Source organism: Bos taurus, chromosome 5, assembly GCF_002263795.3.
Source record: "Bos taurus isolate L1 Dominette 01449 registration number 42190680 breed Hereford chromosome 5, ARS-UCD2.0, whole genome shotgun sequence".
NCBI classification, from domain to species: Eukaryota; Metazoa; Chordata; class Mammalia; order Artiodactyla; family Bovidae; genus Bos; species Bos taurus.
Genome location: NC_037332.1, coordinates 116,542,607 through 116,563,274, shown reverse-complemented (window position 1 = coordinate 116,563,274; position 20,668 = coordinate 116,542,607). Strand labels below are relative to the sequence as shown.

Here is a 20,668-nt window from a genome sequence, read left to right as displayed (position 1 = left end):
AAGACCTTTCCCCCTCAGTCTCTTCCATTAGGAAGCTTCCATAAGCCTCTTATCCTTCTCCATCAGAAGGCAGACAGCCTGAAAACCACAATCAGAGAAAACTAACCAGTATGATCACATGGACCACAGCCTTGTCTAAGTCAATGAAACTATGAGCCATGCCATGTGGGGCCACCTGAGATGGACGTGTCAAGGTGGAAAGGTCTGACAGAATGTGGTCCACCGGAGAAGGGAATGGCAAACCACTTCAGCATTCTTGCCCTGAGAACTCCATGAACAGCATGGAAAGGTAAAAAATAGGACACTGAAAGATGAAATCCCCAGGTTGGTAGGTGCCCAATATGCTAACGGAGATCAGTGGAGAAATAACTCCAGAAAGAATGAAGAGACGGAGCCAAAGCAAAAAAATACCCAGTTGGGGATGCAACTAGTGATAGAAGTAAAGTCGATGCTGGAAAGAGCAATATTGCACAGGAACCTGGAATGTCAGGTCCATGAATCAAGGCAAATTGGAAGTGGTCAAACAGGAGATGGCAAGAGTAAACATCGGCATTTTAGGAATCAGCGAAGTAAAATGAATTTAACTCAGATGACCATTATATCTACTACTGTGGGCAGGAATCCCTTAGAAGAAATGGAGTAGCCATCATAGTCAGCAAAAGAGTTTGAAATGCAGCACTTGCATGCAATCTCAAAAATGACAGAATGATCATTTCCAAGGGAAACCATTCAATATCACGGTAATCCAAGCCTATGCCCTGACCAGCAATGCTGAAGAAGCTGAAGAATTCTATGAAGACCTACAAGACCTTCTAGAACTAACACCCAAAAAAGATGTCCTTTCCATTATAGGGGACTGGAATGCAAAAGTAGAACTTCAAGAACCTGGAGTAACAGTTAAATTTGGCCTTGGAGTACAGAATGAAGCAGGGCAAAGGCAAATACAGTTTTGCCAAGAGAATGCACTGGTCATAGTGAACACACTCTGAACCCAAGAGAAGACTCTACACATGGACATCACCAGATGGTCAACACCAAAATCAGATTGATTATATTCTTTGCAGCCAAAGATGGAGAAGTTCTATACAGTCAGCAAAACAAGACCAGGAGCTGACTGTGGCTCAGATCATGAACTCCTTATTGCCAAATTCAGACTGAAATTGAGGAAAGTAGGGAAAACCACTAGACCATTCAGATATGACCTAAAGCAAATTCCTTATGATTATATAGTGGAAGTGACAAATAGATTCAAGGGATCAGATCAGATACAGTGCATGAAGAACTATGGACGGAGGTTCGTGACATTATACAGGAGGCAGTGATCAAGACCATCCCCAAGAAAAAGAAATGCAAAAAGGAAAAATGGTTGTCTGAGGAGGGCTTACAAATAGCTGTGAAAAGAAGAGAAGCCAAAGGCAAAGGAGAAAAGGAAAGATATACCCATTTGAATGCAGAGTTCCAAAGAATAGCAAGGAGAGATAAGAAAGCCTCCTCAGCGATCAATGCAAAGAAATAGAGGAAAACAACAGAATGGAAAAGACTAGAGATCTCTTCAAGAAAATTAGAGATACCAAGGGAACATTTCAGGAAAAGATGAGCACAAGAACAGAAATGGTATGGACCTAACAGAAGCAGAAGATATTCAGAAGAGGTGGTAAGAATACACAGAAGAACTATACAAAAAAGATCTTCACGACCCAGATAACCACGAAGGTGTGATCACTCACCTAGAGCCAGACATCCTGGTACGCGAAGATAAGTGAGCCTTAGGAAGCATCACTACGAACAAAGCTACTGGAGGTGATGGAATTCCAGTTGAAGTATTTCAAATTCTAAGAGATGATGCTGTGAAAGTGCTGCACTCGATATGCCAGAAAATTTGGAAAACTCAGCAGTGGCCACAGGACTGGAAAAGGTCAGTTTTCACTTCAATCCCAAAGAAGGGCAATGGCAAAGAATGCTCAAACTACCGCACAATTGCACTCATCTCACATGCTAGCAAAGTCATGCTCAAAATTCTCCGACCCAGGCTTCAATAGTATGTGAACTGTGAACTTCCAGATGTTCAAGCTGGATTTAGAAAAGGCAGAGGAACCAGAGATCAAATTGCCAACATCTGCTGGATCATAGAAAAAGCAAGAGAGTTCCAGAAAAACATCTACGTCTGCTTTATTGACTACACCAAAGCCTTTGACTGTGTGGATCACAACAAACTGTGGAAAATTCTGAAAGAGATGGGAATACCAGACCACCTGACCTGCCTCTTGAGAAACCTGTCTGCAGGTCAGGAAGCAACAGTTAGGACTGGAAATGGAACAACAGACTGGTTCCAAATCGGGAAAGGAGTACATCAGGGCTATATATTGTCACCCTGCTTATTTAATGTATATGCAGAGTACATCATGAGAAATTCTGGGCTGGAAGAAGCACAAGGTGAAATCAAGATTGCTGGGAGAAATATCAATAACTTCAGATATGCAGATGACACCACCCTTATGGCAGAAAGTGAAGAGGAGCTGAAGAGCCTCTTCATGAAAGTGAAAGAGGAGAGGGAAGAAGTTGGCTTAAAACTCAACATTCAGAAAACTAAGATCATGGCATCTGGTCCCATCAGTTCATGGCAAATAGATGGGGAAACAATAGAAACAGTGACAGCCTTTATTCTCTTGAGCTCCAAAATCACTGCAGATCTTGACTGAACCATGAAATTAAAAGATGCTTACTCTTTGGAAGGAAAGTTATGACCAACCTAAGATGGCATATTAAAAACCAGAGACATTACTTTGCCAACAAAGGTCCATCTAGTCAAAGCTATGGTTTTCCCAGTAGGCATGTATGGATGTGAGAGTTGGACCATAAAGAATGCTGAGTGCCGAAAAATGGATGCTTTTGAACTGCGGTGTTGGAGAAGACTCTTGAGAGTCCCTTGGACTGCAAGGAGATCCAACCAGTCCATCCTAAAGGAAATCAGTCCTGATCTGGCCCCCTGAAGCAAGGAACTGACTCATTGGAAAAGACCTGATGCTGAGAAAGATTGAAGGCAGAAGGAGAAGGGGATGAGAGAGGATGAGAAGGTTGGATGGCATCACAACTTAATGGACATTAATTTGGGTAAACTCTGGGAGCTGGTGATGGACAGGGAGGCGTGGACTGCTGCAATCCATGGGGTCACAAAGAGTCGGACACAACTGAGCAACTGAACTGACTGAGAAGTTGTAGATCCCAGTGCTGGGTTGCCTCAGACCAAATAACTACCAGGGAGAGAGTGCAACTCCACCCATCAGTAGATAATTAGATTCAAGCTTTATCAAGCAAGGCCCAGTTTTTCCCATGGCCAGTTTCTCCCATCAAGAAGCTTACACAAGCCTCTCAGCCTCATCCATCAGAGGGCAGACAGAAAAAGCAAGAAGAAGGACAGTCTGACAGTAGTTAAATCAAAAACCATATTACAGAAAGTTAATCAAGATGAAAGTCTTCCCTGACAGCTCAGTTGGTAAATAATGTGCCTGCAGTGCAGGAGACCCCAGGTTGATTCCTGGGTCGGACAGATCCACTGAATAAGGGATTCCTGGGCTTCCCCTGTGGTTCACCTGGTAAAGAATCTGCCTGCAATGCGAGAGACCTGGGTTTGATACCTGGATTAGGAAGATCCCCTAGAGAAGGGAAAGGCTACCCACTCAAGTATTCTGGCCTGGAGAATTCCACGGACTGTATAGTCATAGTCAAATCTATGGTTTTTCTAGTAGTCATGTATGGATGTGAGAGCTGGACCATAAAGAAGGCTGAGCACCGAAGAACTGATGCCTTTTTGAACTTCGATATTGGAGAAGACTCTTGAAAGTCCCTTGGACAGGAAGGAGATCCAACCAGTCCATCCTAAAGGAAATCAGTCCTGAATATTCATTGGAAGGACTGATGCTGAAGCTGAAACTCCAATACTTTGGCCACCTGATGTGAAGAACTGACTCATTTGAAAAGACCCTGATGTTGGGAAAGATTGAGGGCAGGAGGAGAAGGGGACAACAGAGGATGAGACGGTTGGATGGCATCACCGACTTGATGGATATGAGTTTGGGTGAACTCCAGGAGTTGGTGATGGACAGGGAGGCCTGGCATGCTGCCGTCCATGGGGTTGCAAAGAGTTGGACACAACTGAGTGACTGAACTGAACTGAGTGTCCATGGGGTCACAAAGAGTCAGATATGACTTAGCTCCTTTCACTTTCACTTTCAATCATGATGAAAAAGCAGAAAGTTATGTCCCATATGAAGAGATAAGATAAAACCCCAGAAAAACAACTAAATGAAGGGGAGATAGGCAGCCTTCCTATAAAAGAATCCAGAATAATGATATTCACAATGATCCAGGATCTTGAGAACAGAATGGAGACAAAGATTGAGATGATTTTAGAAATGTTTACCAAAGACCTAGAAGAACTAAAGAACAAAGACAGATGAATAATATAGTAGATGAAATCAGTAGCAGAATAACTGAAGCGGAAGGACAGATAAATGACCTGAAGACCAGAATCCGTGGAAATCACTGCCACAGTAGAGCATACAGAAAAAAAGAATGAAAAGAAGTGAAGATAGCCTAAGAGGTGTCTGGAACAACACTGAATGCAACAGCATTCACATTATAGGGTCCCACAGGAGAAGAGAGAGAGAAAGGACTGCAGGAGATATTGTAAGAGATAATAGCTGAAAACTTCCCTAGCATTGGAAAGCAAATAATCAACCAAGTCCAGGAAGCACAGAGAGTCCGAGGCAGAATAAAGCCAAGGAGGAATACACTGAGAAACATAGTAATCAAACTGACAAAAATAAAAGACATAGATAAAATATTTAAAGCAACAAATGAGAAATGGCAACACACAAGGGAGCTCCCACCAGGCCATCCGCTGATTTCTCAACAGAAACTCTACAAGTCAGAAGGGAAAGTCTGATAAAATGATATATTACACGATATATATAAAATGATATATTACAGTGATGAGAGGGAAGAACCTGCAACGAAGAATACTCTACCCAGCAAGACTCTCCTTTACATGTAATGGAGAAATCAAAAGCTTTCCACATGAGCGAAAGTTAAGAGAATTTAGCACCACCAAACCAGCATTACAACAAATGCCAAAGGAACTTCTCTAGGCAGGAAACACGAGAGGGAAACGCACTACAGAAAACAAACCCAAAACAATAAACAAAACGGTAATAGGGTCATCACTTCAGTTCAGTTCAGTCGCTCAGTCGTGTCCGACTCATTGCGACCCCATGGATTGCAGCACGCAGACCTCCCTATCCACCACCAACTCCTGGAGCTTACTCAAACACATGTCCATTGAGTCAGTATTGCCATCCAACAATCTCGTCTCTGTTGTCCCCTTCTCCTCCCACCTTCGATCTTTCCCAGCATCAGGGTCTTTTCCAAGGAGTCAGTTCTTCTCATCAGGTGGCCAAAATATTGGAATTTCAGCTTCAGCGTCAGTCCTTCCAATGAATATTCAGGACTGATTTCCTTTAGGATGGACTGGTTGGATCTCCTTGCAGTCCAAGGGACTCTCAAGAGTCTTCTCCAACACCACAGTTCAAAAGCATCCATTATTCAGTGCTCAGCTTTTTTTATAGTCCAACTCTCATATCCATACATGACTATTGAGAAAACCATAACTTTGACTAGGTGGATGTTTGTCGGCAAAGTAATGTCTGGTTTTTAATATGCCATCTAGGTTGGTCATAGCTTTTCTTCCAAGGAGCAATGGTCTTTTAATTTCATGGCTGCAGTCAATATCGGCAGTGATTTTGGAGCCCAAGAGAATAAAGGCTGTCACTGTTTCCATTGGTTCCCCATCTATTTGCCATGAACTGATGGGACTGGATGCCATGATCTTAGTTTTCCGAATGTTGAGCTTTAAGCCAACTTTTTCCCTCTCCTCTTTCACTTTCATGAAGAGGCTCTTCAGCTCTTCTTCACTTTCTGCCTTAAGGGTGGTGTCATCTGCATATCTGAGGTTATTGATATTTCTCCCAGCAATCTTGATTCCACCTTGTGCTTTATCCAGCCCGGCATTTCATATGATGTACTCTGCATATAAGTCAAATAAGCAGGGTGACAATACACAGCCTTGACATACTCCTTTCTCAATTTGGATCCAATCTGTTGTTCCATGTCCGATTCTAACTGTTGCTTCTTGACCTGCATACAGATTTCTCAGGAGGCAGGTCAGGTGGTCTGGTATTCCCATCTCTTTCAGAAATTTCCACAGTTTGTTGTGATCCACACAGTCAAAGGCTTTGGCGTAGTCAACAGATGTTTTTATGGAACTCTCTTGCTTTTTCTATGATCCAACAAATGTTGGCAATTTGGTATCTGCTTCCTCTTTTTCTAAATCCAGCTTGACCATCTGGACATTCTCGGTTCACGTACTGTTGGAGCCTGGCTTGGAGAATTTTGAGCATTACTTTGCTAGCGTGTGAGATGAGTGCATTGTGCAGTAGTTTGAGCATTCTTTGGCATTGTCCTTCTTTAGGATTAGAGTAAAAACTGACCTTTTCCAGTCCTGTGGCCACTGCTGAGTTTTCCAAATTGGCTGGCATATTGAGTGCAGCACTTTCACTCAGCTGGAATTCCATTACCGCTGCTACCTTCACTCATAGTGATGCTTCCTAAGGCCCACCTGACTTCACATTCCAGAATGTCTGGCTCTAGGTGAGTCATCACACCATTGTGATTATCTGGGTCATGAAGATCTTTTTTTGTACAGTTCTTCTGTGTATTCTTGCCACCTCTTCTTAATATCTTCTGCTTCTGTTAGGTCCATACCATTTCTGTCCTTTATTGTGCCCATCTTTGCATGCAGTATTTCCTTGGTATCTCTAATTTTCTTGAAGAGATCTCTAGTCTTTCCCATTGTATTGTTTTCCTCTATTTCTTTGCATTGGTCAGTGACAAAAGCTTTCTTTTCTCTCCTTGCTATTCTTTGGAACTCTGCATTCAGATCTTTCCTTTTCTCCTTTGCCTTTCGCTTTTCTTTTCACAGCTATTTGTAAAGCCTCCTCAGACAACCATTTTTCCTTTTTGCATTTCTTTTTCTTGGGGATGGTCTTGATCACTGCCTCCTGTATAATGTCATGAACCTCCGTCCATAGTTCTCTATGGACTTTATCTATCAGATCTAATCCCTTGAATCTATTTGTCACTTCCACTGTATAATCATAAGGAATTTGATTTAGGTCATATCAGAATGGTCTAGTGGTTTTCCCCATTTTCTTCAATTTAAGTTTGAATTTGGCAATAAGGAGTTCATGATATGAGTCATGAACAGCTCCTGTCTTGTTTCTGTTGACTGTATAGAACTTCTCCATCTTTGGCTGCAAAGAATATAATCAGTCTGATTTCAGTGTTGAGCATCTGGTGATGTCCATGTGGAGATGGCTCCTGTGTTGTTGGAAGAGTGTGTTTGCTACGACTAGTGCATTCTCTTGGCAAAACTCTGTTAGCCTTTGCCCTGCTTCATTTTGTACTCCAAGGCCAAACTTGCCTTTGGCCTTGTATAGGGACATACATATTGATAATTACCTTAAATGTAAATGGATTAAACGCATCAACCAAAAGACATAGAGTGGCTGTGGATGAAAACATGTTCCTGTATGTACTTCCACATACCACATCACTCTGCTTGACCCACCCACGAACTGTATCTAATTATTTTATATTGTTAACTTAATAATGTTCCCATTATGGATTGCAATTATAATTACCTTTTTTTTTTTTTTTGGTCTGGCTATTGATTTTGAAAACTGATAAACATCTTTTACAGTTGTGATTATATAGCTACTGCTCACCAAATACCATTATATGATAGTTGCTCAAGAGAAAAATAATAGAACTCTATATCACCAAATTAAGGATCTAATAGAAAAACTTGTCATCATTTTTAAAAATTCAGATGCATATCAGAATTATCTTGACATTTTTTGAAAAATGCAAATGGTCAGGTATTGGCTTTTTTCCCCAGAGCTCCAGATATGTTTCTAACGAGCAGTCATGTTTAAAAACAACTACAGTATATGATGATCCTTTACTTTTATCTAGTTGCTTCACTTTTTTAATTTCATATTTAGTGCTTTTATCTCATTTAGTTTATGTTCTTCATTTTTTTCATCTCTGTTTTTTCTTTTGATGTTTTTTCTCAAGCCTTTATCTAGTAGAAAAGCTTTTGTATACATATATATATATATATATATATATATAAAATTATGTATGAGGAAAGCCTAGCACTGAAGAATTGATGCTTTTGAACTGTAGTGTTGGAGAAGACTCTTGAGAGTCCCTTGGACTGCAAGGAGATCCACCCAGTCCATCCTAAAGGAGATCAGTCCTGGGTGTTCATTGGAAGGAATGATGCTGAAGCTGAAACTCCAGTACTTTGGCCACCTCATGCGAAGAGTTGACTCACTGGAAAAGACTCTGATGCTGGGAGGGATTGGGGGCAGGAGGAGAAGGGGACAGAGGATGAGATGACTGGATGGCATCACCAACTCGATGCACATGAGTTTGGGTGAACTCTGGGAGTTGGTGATAGACAGGGAGGCCTGGCGTACTGCAATTCATGGGGTCGCAAAGAGTCGGACATGACTGAGCGACTGAATTGAACTGAACATATATTTTGGAAAACTCACAAGTTTTGAATGAGATAGTTTTTGCCTAATAAATAGATTTGCCTAATAAAAAAATTATCACATTTTGATTTCACTTGTTTGACTTAGCATGAATAGAATGCTAGATTTCGAATTAAAAATAGATAAGCAACAAGCAACAAAGGTTTACTGTATAGCATAGGGAACTTCAGTCAATATCCTGTAATAAACTATGGAAAATACTTTCCAAACCAATATTTCATGTGTGTACACCCGGTCGTGCTGCTGTGCACCTGAAGCACCGTGACCCACTGTGCTTTGACGAAGTGCATCCACCGAAATAACAATAGTGATGACATGAAACGCCGAGAGTGATTCCACCAGGTGAACGGTGTTTGCTTGTTGTCACCCACTGCCTAAGTCCTGACTATTCTTTGCCACCCCACAGACGCACCTCGCCAGGCTCCTCCGTCCTACACTGTTTACCAGAGTTTGTTCAGATTCATACACACTGAGTCGGTGATGCAGTCTCACCATCTCATCCTCTGCCCTCCCTTCTCTTGCCTTCGATCTTTCCCAGCATCGGGGTCTTCTCCAATGAGCTGGCTCTTCTCATCAGGTGACCAAGTATTGGAGATACAGCACTAGTCCATCCAAAGAATGTGCAGGGTCGATGGTCTAAAAAACTCAGTTAAAAGGCAGAGATTGAATGAGTAGATAAAAGAGTAAAACTCTATTAAATGTGGCCTGTAAAACACTACTTATAAACATAAAGACGTAAATAAGTTGAAAGTAAATGAATGAAGAAAACAAATGCCACACAGACAATATGCACGAGAAGCGAGTGTGAGCATTTTATTTTACATGAGTCCCCCCCCCCCGCCCTGATTTATTGAGATATAATTGACATATAATGTGGCTTTTTAACAGGCAAAGGAGAAATTCAAATCAAAGACTGTCACAAAAAAAACCACATCATAATGATAATAGGATGAGATGGTTGGATGTCATCACTGACTATAGACATGAATTTCGTAAGCTTCTAGAGTTGGTGATGGAAACGGAAGCCTGGCATGCTGCAGTCCATGGGATCACAAACAGTCAGACATGACTGACTGAACTGAACTGAATGATAATAGAGACAATTCGGCAAAAGACATAACCACAATTGTGTATCTACCTAATAATTGGCGCTCCAAAATACAGGAAGCAAAAGTTAACAGAAGTAGAGAATTAAATAGAAAATTCCACGGTTACAGTAGGAGAGATTATCATCTTCTCTCAGCAACTGCTAGAACTAGAAAAAAACTGCAGGAAAGATATAGATCTAAGGAACAGCACCACCCTTCTTGACTTGACTCCCAGAGGACAGTAGAATACACATTCTTTTCAAGTGACATGGAACACACAGATGGACGCAAGACAGACCACACGGTAGATTTACACAAGTCTCAACTCGTTCGAAAAGGTAAAGGATCGCACAGAATAGTCTGTGACCATAACAACACTGAATTACAAATCAATAACTGTGAGGATTTTTACAGAAACTCTAAGAATCTGTAAGTGAAAGTGTAACTTGAATTGACAGGTCAGAGCCAAAGAGGGGAGATTAAACGACTGATTTCCTGGGCCGCAGGAACCCCACTGACCACGCTGACCCCAGGCCACCGAGGCCCCCGAACCCCACGCCCGCCGTGACCCCGGCCCGCGCCCCGGCCGCCCCGCGCCCGACGCGCCGTGTCCGTTGGCCCTCCGCCCTGCGCCTCCGACGCAGCTCGCACCGGGCGCTGCCATGGGGCCCGGGCCGGCTCTCCTGCTCCTGGGCCTGGGCCTGGGCCTGGGCTGTGGGCCCGGCCGCCCGCCTCCGCCCCCGGCTCCCGCGCAGGCGCCCGGCTCGCCGTCCCGAGACCGACCCATCCCGACGCCCGCCGCGGCCCGAAGTGCCGCGTCCGAGACCCGGGCCCTCGTCCAGGCGCGGCGGCCGGAGGCCGCGCTCCGCTCGGTCAGGGCCTCCCGGGACCCCGGGGAGCGGGGCGCAGGCTTTGGCGGCCTTGGGGCCGGCCGCGCCCGCGTCAGCCTCCGGGCCCGCGCGGCCCCGGGCGGCGGCATCTTCCTGAGCGGCCGCCGCGGCCTCTGCCTGCCGGCCGGGCGGCCCCCGAGCCTCGTGCCGCGCTGCGTCCGCGCGCACGTCCAGCTGCGCGCCCGCCGCGCCCCCGCCGCCGCCGCGCCCGCGCCGGTGGACCTGCAGCTGTCCGCGCCCGGCGGCCGGCTCTCCCTGCGCTGGCTGTCCCGCCTGCCGCGCTCGCTCGGGCCTCTGGAGTGGACCTTCCGCCTCGGGCTGCTCGGGCCCGCGGCCGCCGAGAGCCGCGCGTTGCCCCGTCGGGCTCTGCAGCGCGGCCGGCGCTCCTACCCGGGATTCGTGGCCCGAACCGAGTGTCCCACGGACCGGCCCACCCCGGTCGTCTTAGAAGCTGTCAGCCTGAACAGCTCAGAACCCACTGAGTCCTCCGTGTCCTATCAGGTATTGCGACCCTGGCCTTGTAAATTGGACCCCGTGAGGATAAATAGGAACGACGATAGACCGGTGCGACTGACCAGGGACATGGAAGACACCTTCAATGCAACAGTCATCCTCTTCTGTCCCATCCAGGAGTACTATTATCGGGGTTGGTATATCTATTCCGTTCCTTATGTAGGGGCCGTGCCTGACTGGACTAAACCTCTGGAAAAGCCACCGGTCAAGTTTAGTAGAGGTTTCTTCGAGGTGACTATACCCCCATATTCTTTACCTTGGGGGGTGTATCTGTTTAATTTCTCGGTGGTTGTCAGAACGCGGGATCCCCAGGTTCCAGGGAAGAACGACTCAGACCGCATCTATGTCGTCATTTTTAGACGTCCCCTGAATGCTGTTATTTCAGGGCCTTCCAACATCACAATTAATTTCACAGATGGGGTGACTCTCAATGGAAATATGTCTTCTGATCCAGAGGAAACAGACCCTCTAGAGAAAGAGAGACTTAAGTTTCTCTGGTACTGTACCACAAACCCAAGAAGGTATGGAAAAAAAATAACAGTGATAAGCAAGGAAGTTTGTCTCCCGGAGCAGGTTGATCTCAAGTGGACATGGGCTTCTGGTCCTATTCTCACACTTTCTCCAGAAACACTTCAAGGCGGCCGTGTATATTTTTTCAGACTGGTGATCCAGAAGACCAGCAGGTCAGCCTTTGCTGATGCAACGGTGCACGTGCTTCAAGGAGAGCCAGTAGCAAGCACTTCATGCATTGAAAATTGTGACCAGGTTCTGGTTTTATCAGAGAGATTCTCGTTGTCTCTGGATTGCACAGGTTGTACAGCAGGCCGAGATGTCTATCGGTGGTCCATTCTGACGTCTTCAGGTCAGGAGGTGCCATTGGACTGGACGGGGCAAACTTCAACAGGACGGAATGGTGCTTATGTGTCTATAAAAGCTTTTGCTTTCTGGAATTTCAGGGAAGATAAGTTTTGGATTTCTCTAAATGCAGCAACTTGGAGTGGAGTCACCTTGGTCTTAAGATATCCTTTCGTTATTCACCATGTCCCTATAACCATAGACTGCAAAATTGTTCCAGAAAAAGGAATTTCCTTCATTACTCAGTTTGTTGTCATTTGTACTCATTTCAAGCATAAGAACATTGTTCTTACATATAAAATAATAGTTCCTGATGTACATGGTTTTGGTGAGATCAGTTCTTTGAAAGAAAATAACTTTGGATCCATCCTGTATTTGGGAAAGAATTCCACATCGCCCCCTTCCTTTCTCCCTGTTGGTGTGTTGGACAGTCATTATGCCTTGAAAATAATTGCTCAGGCATATAATACCTCTCTGGGAGCTTTTTCTCAGGTGAACTTGTATGCCACTGTGCGGCCTCCCACTGACGTAAAGTCATCACCAACTGTGCTGGAGGAGTTATCCAACTTCACCGTGGGACCAAATTCCTCCCTGTCTACTTTGCTTCAACAGCAGGATTTTCTAAATGCAAGTTATTTAATATACGTAGTAGCTTCTGTCTTGAATAGCATGAAAACTGACGCAAGTCTTCAAGCTGACAAAATTAAACTCCGAGAACACTTTTTCAATCAGACACTCATTCTTCCTATAAACACTCTGGTGAATATTAGCCAGGTGGTCATGGCTGTTACTAAATTAACAGAGAATACCTCTGAGATCAGTGCATTCTCTCAAAAACTGGCCACAGTGAGGACTTGGCAAGCAAGCCAAACCCTCCAAGATAGTCATCAGAGAGATAAGAGCATTTCTTCTGAGCAAATAGAAAGTGTGTGCACTGGAATCTTAACAACCTTGTCTAACATCCTGAAACTGCTGGTTCATTATGAAGTCTTTGAAGAGCCTTTCCACGTGGTTGAATCTCTAGCAGACACGGTATTGGCTGTGAAAGTGCCGGAGAATGAGACCACTGCCTTGAGGACCTCCAACTTCAAAATGTATGTCAAGAAAACCGAAAAGTGGAATGTTACCAAGTTCTTCAGCACCCAGAAGCACTGTCAGAATTGTTTTTATCCCAGCCTAAATGTGAACAGCGTTCCTAGTCTGCCTGCCAGCGCTCCGATTTCGACGATGTTTTGTGAATTTGCGGATGACCCTTTCCCTTGGCTAAATTATGGGGAAAACATTTTGACCCAGGTGGTTGGATTCCGAATGACAGGAGTGGAGGCCACGGGTGACGTGATTGAGATCCCACCTGATGCAGTGGAAGTGCACCTCATCAGGAAAAACCTGAGCTTTGGAAGTTTTAATCTCACGGTGGGACCCAGCTCAGAGCCTTATGCAGTGGATGAATCTGCGACAAAGACGACAGGGGCGTTTAGCTTTGTTGTGGACAGTACCGCAGGCAGGGACGTGTTGATCCACATCATGACAGACGTGTCCGTCTTGTTCACGGTGTCTGTGTACGCAGGCCGTGAGATCACACCCAACTCTTTTATGACCAGCTACCTGGTGCCCCATAAAATCCCTCCGATTGCCAACGAGAGTGACCTGTTTGACCCGGAGTGTGCAGTGAAGGAGGCCCGAGTGGTCTGCCTCCCCGCGGCCCTGGTGCAGGTCATAGCTCAGCGAACCGATTCCTCTGAGTGCACCATCGCTGTGGTTCTACAGGCACCTCGTTTTGTCCTAAAACCCAATAACAAGTTGGTGAGAATTTCTGTTTTCAGCAGTGAATGCTTGGACATGTTTGGGATCCAGAGCGATTGGAGAGAAGATACCTGCGCTGTGGGAGAGAAGACCACTTGGCAAAGAGTGCACTGTATCTGCAAGAACCCACGGCGGGCCAAACGGCAGCTGGATATAATCAAACAGGCCAACCTTCGCCTGCATACCCACTATTTGACGGCCAAGGTGATCGTGGTCCCTAACCCTGTGGACTTACGAGTGGAGACAGTCAAGAACGTCGCCCCAAACCTTGTGACCCTCTTCACGGTACTTCTCATTTTGCTGTTGTACTTGATCCTTGCGTTCTGGGCCTTGCACAGAGATGAAACGGACCAGTATCTTAGGAACCATGTGATAGTTCTCCTTGATAACGATCCTTATGATAATGTGTGTTATCTAGTCACTGTTTTTACAGGAAGCCGTTGTGGTTCTGGGACCAGGGCCAATGTCTTTATCCAACTGCACGGAACTGAAGGTAGCAGTGATGTGCACTGTTTAAGCCATCCACAATTTACGACTCTCTACCGAGGAAGCATCTGCACTTTCCTCCTAGCGACGAAAAAGGACTTGGGTGACATCCATTCCCTCCGTGTGTGGCACAACAACGAGGGCAGGTCCCCTGAATGGTATTTAAGTAGAATCAAAGTGGAGAATCTGTTCAGCAGACACATCTGGCTCTTCATGTGCCGAGAATGGCTTTCTATTGACACCTCTTTGGATCGAACCTTTCTTGTAACCCCCCCAGATAAGCCTCTCAAGAAAATGGACTTTTTCCTCATAGATTTAAGTTACAAGCTGGGGAGAAGCCACTTGTGGTTCTCTGTTTTTCCTGCTGTCATTTCTACACCATTCAATAGGTTCCAGAGGCTGTCCTGTTGCTTAGCCATGTTGTTGTCAATGCTTCTGTGTAATAGTATGTTCTTCAATCTAGAGAAGGAGAATGAAGGAGAGACAGAAGAGTGGAGGTTCATCGAGTTGATGGTGATCGGACTGGAAAGTGCCTTTATTACCCTCCCCGTGCAACTAGTGATCACATGTTTGTTCATGTATTCCCAGAGGAGACCTCAGGTGACTCTAGGTGAGGTTACTCCTCGGAAACATCCTTTGAAACCGCCAGCAAGCCAGCACTGGGAAGAACGATTGGGAAACTGGCATGCCTATGAAATTGACAAGGCAAGCTCCCAGAAGCCTGTGTCTAAGAGACATGGTGTGAAACCCAAGGGTTCTGTCAACGTCACCTCTAAAAGACAGCCCCCGGCCAAGCAAGCAGAAAGCCAGGGGTCTCCCATCAAAAGCAAGGTCTCCCGTACCGAAAGCAAGGTCTCCAGAACTCAAAGGAGGGTCTCTGGAAAACAACACCAGGTCTCCCACACCCAGGGAAGAAATATAAACACTAATAACCCTAATATTGAAGATAATACAGATGTTTCTGTGGAGAAGCAGTCTTCCCATCCAGGTTTGGCATCCCTCAAAGAGAAGACCAGGATTGTCCTGCCACGATGGTGTATTTGTATAGCCTGGGTGTTGGTTTTTCTCATCTGCAGTATATCTTCCTTCTTCATCATATTGTATGGACTCAGTTACAGCTACAAAAAGTCAATAGCATGGCTGTTTGCATCATTTTGTGCATTCATTTTGTCAGTCTTTCTAGTGCAAATGTCTAAAATTATATTGATCTCAGCCTGTAGAACAAGTAAGGCCAAGTACGGTAAAAACCTTTCGTGGATCGGCGACTATCGCTTCACTGAGATCAAGCTGCATAACACCTGGAAGGACCCAGAAGAAATGCGAAGGAGCCAGGCGAGTGTCATGGAGCTCCGAAACTCGAGAATGTACCAGCCTCTCACCCAGGACGAAATCACGATATTCCAAAGAAAGAAGAGGATCAAAAGAAGAGCTTTCCTGTTCCTGAGTTACATCCTCACTCACTTCATCTTTCTGGCTCTCTTGCTGAGCCTAGTCGCTGTCCTACGCCCCACTGACAGCTTTTACTATAATCAGTTTATTCGGGACCAGTTCTCTGTGGATCTGGCAGGCGTGACCAGGCTGGAAGACATCTATCAGTGGCTGAACAGGGTGCTGTTGCCTCTGCTCCACAATGACCCGAATCCCACGTTTTTCCCTGACAGCTCCTCTAAAATCCTTGGCTTGCCACTCATGAGGCAGGTGAGGGCGCAACCTGGAGAGATAATGTGTCTGCCGGCCAAGAAATTTGTGGAGGGCAGCCTCAAAGGAGAGATTCGCTGTCACCCCGAATATGGCATTGATCCAGAAGACACAAAAAACTACTCTGGGTCATGGAATAGAGTTAGTAAGCGGGACACTGACAAGACGACCAGAGGGTTTACTTATAGGCCTCCGGAGAAGAGGTGGGCGTACTCTTCCTATGGGCTGCTGCACACCTATGGCTCAGGAGGATACGCCTTCTATTTTTTTCCAGCAGAGCAGCAGTTTAATTCCACACTGAGGCTCAGCGAACTCCAGAAAAGCCACTGGCTGGATGAGAAGACGTGGTCTGTGATTGTGGAATTGACCACCTTCAATCCAGACATCAGTCTCCTCTGCAGCATCTCGGTCATCTTCGAGGTCTCTCAGTTAGGTGTTGTGAACACTAGCCTGAATGCGCACTCCTTCTTGCTCGCTGATTTCAACAGAAAAAACTCAGCCGACTCAGCAGAAAACTACTTGTACTTGGCCATCTTCATTTTCTTCCTTGCCTACACTGTTGTCGAGGTTTACGTAATCACACAAGAACGGACTGCCTACCTGCAAAGTGTATATAATTTGCTCAACTTTGCTCTAAAATGTATCTTTACCTTGTGGATCATACTCTTTTTCAGGAAGCACTTCTTGGCCATCGGTGTAGTTCGGGCTTACCGGTCGAACCCTGAGGATTTCATTCCCTTTCATGCAGTGGCTCAAGTGGATCACACCATGAGGGTGATTTTGGGTTTTCTGGTATTTCTGACGATCCTGAAGATGCTCCAGTATTCCAGGGTCTTTTACGATGTGCGTCTGGCTCAGAGGGCCATCCAGATTGCCCTTCCTGGCATCTGCCACATGGCATTGGTGGTGTCCGTGTATTTCTTTGTCTTCATGGCATTTGGGTACTTGGTGTTCGGGCAGCACGAGTGGAACTACAGTGACATGATCCACGCCACCCAGACAATGTTTTCCTACTGTGTCTCAGCTTTTGAGAACACGGAATTTTTCAATAACCGGGTTCTCGGGGTCCTCTTCCTCTCATCTTTCATGCTGGTGATGATCTGCATATTGATCAACTTATTTCGTGCTGTGATTTTGTCAGCCTATGAGGAAATGAAGCAGCCCGTGTATGAGGAGCCCTCAGAAGAAGTGGAAGCCATGACTTATCTGTGTCGGTGCCTAAGATCTGCTTTTTGCTGCCTGTGCTTCAAGCCCAGGGCGGAAGACGAGCCCAAGTTCTTCATCAACATGGTGTACGGGCAGCCAGAGAAGAACAGCCGCCACTACCTGGGGCTGAAGACCAGAAACATTAATGGGAAGAAAATGGTTTACCTCGTCGTGTGATCCATGGCAGTGTCAAGGCCCACAGACAGGTTCCTCCAAAGGCTCGGTTTCTGGGGTCGAGGGGCGTTTCATGGCTCAGTTGTGTTTCCCACCCGTATTCTTCACAGTGCACCCCGCGTCTGGACGTGTCTGCAGCGGAGGCCTCCAAGCTTGGAACTTGAAAGGCGGGTCAAGGGCAGCATGGCCTCTGCGGAGAGAGGAGGGCGACCATCTGTGAGTCCCGGGTTCATTTCCCTTTTTCTTAGAAGCTGCTGTCTTTGGCACCGACTGCAGTTTAGAGGGTTAGAGACCTAGATTTGGGGGAGGGAGCTGAAAGGGCCCCCAACCTCATCTCAGCTTGTCAGAAGCAGCAGGTGAACGCTCCTGCTGTCCCGGTCCCCCTGTCCCCGAGGCTGGGAGGCGAGGGCTAGTGGTTGGGGGCAGAGCCCAGGTCCTCCGGCCCTGCTGGCCCTTCCCTTTGCTGATGGGGCTGCAGAGCCTCCCTGCCTCCTTACCCCCACCACACACACTCCAGCTGGGCAGGGCTGGAGGGGCCTCATGAGGGGTCCCAGGAGTGGCCCTTGTGCCTGGAAATGGAGGGATGTGGACCAGGGTGCAGCAATCTGAAGTTTCCCGTGTGCTCTTAAGGCCACTGCAAGTTATGGATGTATAATTTAGTACCATTTCTGGCCATGAGACACGACTTTTGTTAAACAAAAGGGTGTGTGTGTGTGTGCACGTGCGTGCACGTTGTGAGGTTTACACTGGAAAGCAGTAAATATTCCATGTAATGTGTTTTGCCATATATACTTCTAGGATTTGGGCTTTTGGTTATTGTTGGCCTGCTGGATTGTTTAGAATACATTGTTTAAGAAAATGGGCTAATAGCTCTTGTATTTTCACCCCAAAGCATGTTTCTTTATGTAGATGCCACTTTAAGCTTGATCAGAATTAAATCTGCGATTTCTTCCCTGAGGCCTTGTAGTGATTTCTGTGATGGGGTGGGGACAGAGATGGCACCTGCACTCCAAACCCAGTGCCAGCAAGGGGGGACCACCTGCAGGTGGTGACTGCTTGTACCAGGTGTTTGTCACTCGCCTGCCACGCTGATGGTACTCAGCTGCACTGGAAGTGCCATGGCACCTCGCACCTTTGCAGGCATGGGCACGTGCACATGTAGGCGCCTTCCATCCCTTTGTCCCTGGGGTGGTGGTGATCTTCCTTGCCAGCTTAGACAATGAAGAGGCTTTGTGCCTTGCCCCAAGCCACCCAAACTGTTATGGTCAGAAGCTCAGTTCTGGCTTTTCTAATCCCTGGTGGAATTCACGGGTGTGGCTAGGTTCTGGTCCACTGGTTCTTAGTGAAGTGCATGTTCCAGGAGTCCTGTTCTTATTGTTGTTCAGTCGATCAGTTGCCTCTGATGCTTTGCACCCCCATGGACTGCAGCACACCCCGCTTCCCTGTCCTTTACCATCTCCCAGAGCTTGTTCAAACTCACGTCATTGACTTGGTGATGCCATCCAACCATCTCATCCTCTGTCGTCCCCTTCTCCTGGCATCAATCTTTCCCAGCATCGGGATCTTTGCTAATAGAGTCAGCTCTTCGGATCACGTAGTCAAAGTACTGAGTTTCAGCTTCAGCAACAGTCCTTCAAATGAAAATTCAGGACTGAGTTCCTTTAGGATGGACTGGTTTGATCTCCTTGCAGTCCAACAGTCTTCTCTAACACCACAGTTCAAAAGCATCAATTTTTGGCACTCAACCTTCTTTATGGTCCAACTCTCACATCCATACATGATGACTGGAAAAACCATAGCTTTGACTAGATGGACCTTTATCAGCAAAGTCTCTGCTTTTAAATATGCTATCTAGGTTTTTCATAGCTTTTCTTCCAAGGAGTAAGCATCTTTTACTTTCATGGCTGCAGTCAACATCTGCAGTAATTATGGAGGCCAAGAAAATAAAGTCTGTCACTGTTTCCATTGTTTCCCCATCTACTGCCATAAATGATGCTCCACTTCATGTTCCTGGGTAGCACCTCTCATTATCTCCTGACTTCAATCCTTAATTTTCTATGACTATAGCCTTGCCCAGAAACTGTCTGTAGTGGACTGGTACTGGAGTCAGCATGTGGGCGCCCGCAGGAGAACAAGTCTGAAGGGAGGGAAGGGGGCCCCCCCACATCACCCCTTCCTGCTCCTGCGGTTGTGACCCTTTACCCTTTGGTCGCCCTCTGACTTTCTGAACCATCCTGCCACCCACAGGTGCCCACACAGGTGGCACCCAGCAGGAGGGCCCAATGCCAAGGTGTCCAGGGGACCTTCCTGCAGCCGGCCCCCTGGGAGGTGACGCCTGGTCCCCCAGCACAGAGCCAAGAGTACCATGAAGTCCCCTGTGTCCCCCGCTCAAAGCCCTGACTCGGGACTGCATCACAGACCCTGTCACCTCCTGTCAAGTCCCGCCTCTATTTGTGAGCCTGGAGGTCTGCAGAGATCCATGTGCTCTGTGGCCCCAGGAGGCCACCACTGCCCCCTGGGGAGGGGGAGGGTGCTGGGAGCCCTTCAAGGCAACGTCTGGGGGACGAGCCCTGCTGGGAGCTGGGGAGCATGTCTGTCCAGGCAGCATGGATGGTGCTCAGGCAGCCTGGGGGAGCTTGGCACTGCCTTCTGTGGGCTGGGCGGTCTTGGCCTCCCAAAGCCCGGCTGCTCTCCTCTGAGTGATGAAGGGCTCAGTGCCTCATGGCATTGCATCCAGCAGATGGACCAGGCATGTCCAAGTGAGGGCCAGCCCTGAGCCAGGCCCAGGAGCAGCTGTCACTCCTGGGTACATGGTGGTCCCACCCCGGGCCTCAGTCTCTGCTCCTGGGAGGGGAGGCGCTGGAGGAGGGGCCTCTGAGTCAGAGAAGCAGAGGCCCTGGGGCCTGCAAGCCAGGGCGTCCAGGGTGCTGCCAGGGTAGCAGCCAGCCAATGTGCCCCAGCACAGAGGGAGGGGCCAGGCCTGCGGGAAGCACTTAGCATCCCGCCCAGCTCTGTGCCCTTGGCTGTGGCTCCCTCTGGTGGAGGTGGTACACAAGAGAAGGCCTGGCCAGCAGGCCCCAATGCCAGGTCAGGAAGCCAGCCTGCTGAAATAAAACTTACATTGAACATAAGGGGCTAAACTTCTTAGGACGATCTGTGGTCTCTGAGCGGCCAGGACACGCCCCATATTTCTTGGGGCCTGGCTGCACTGGAGAGTCCACTTGTCCCTTCTGTGTGCCCAGGACCCGCACTCATCTCTTGGGGACCTCGCCCTCTC

General features: G+C 47.0%; 1 protein-coding gene across 1 annotated transcript; it reads left to right on the top strand.

Moving 5' to 3' along the window:
* The first annotated feature begins 10,048 nt into the window (after positions 1-10,048).
* LOC104972622 (polycystin family receptor for egg jelly-like) lies at positions 10,049-18,349 on the top strand. Its single transcript, XM_024992921.2, has one exon. It carries the CDS (start codon positions 10,429-10,431, stop codon positions 17,392-17,394), a length of 6,966 nt encoding a protein of 2,321 aa, XP_024848689.2. The 5' UTR covers positions 10,049-10,428; the 3' UTR covers positions 17,395-18,349.
* The last annotated feature ends 2,319 nt before the right edge of the window (positions 18,350-20,668 follow it).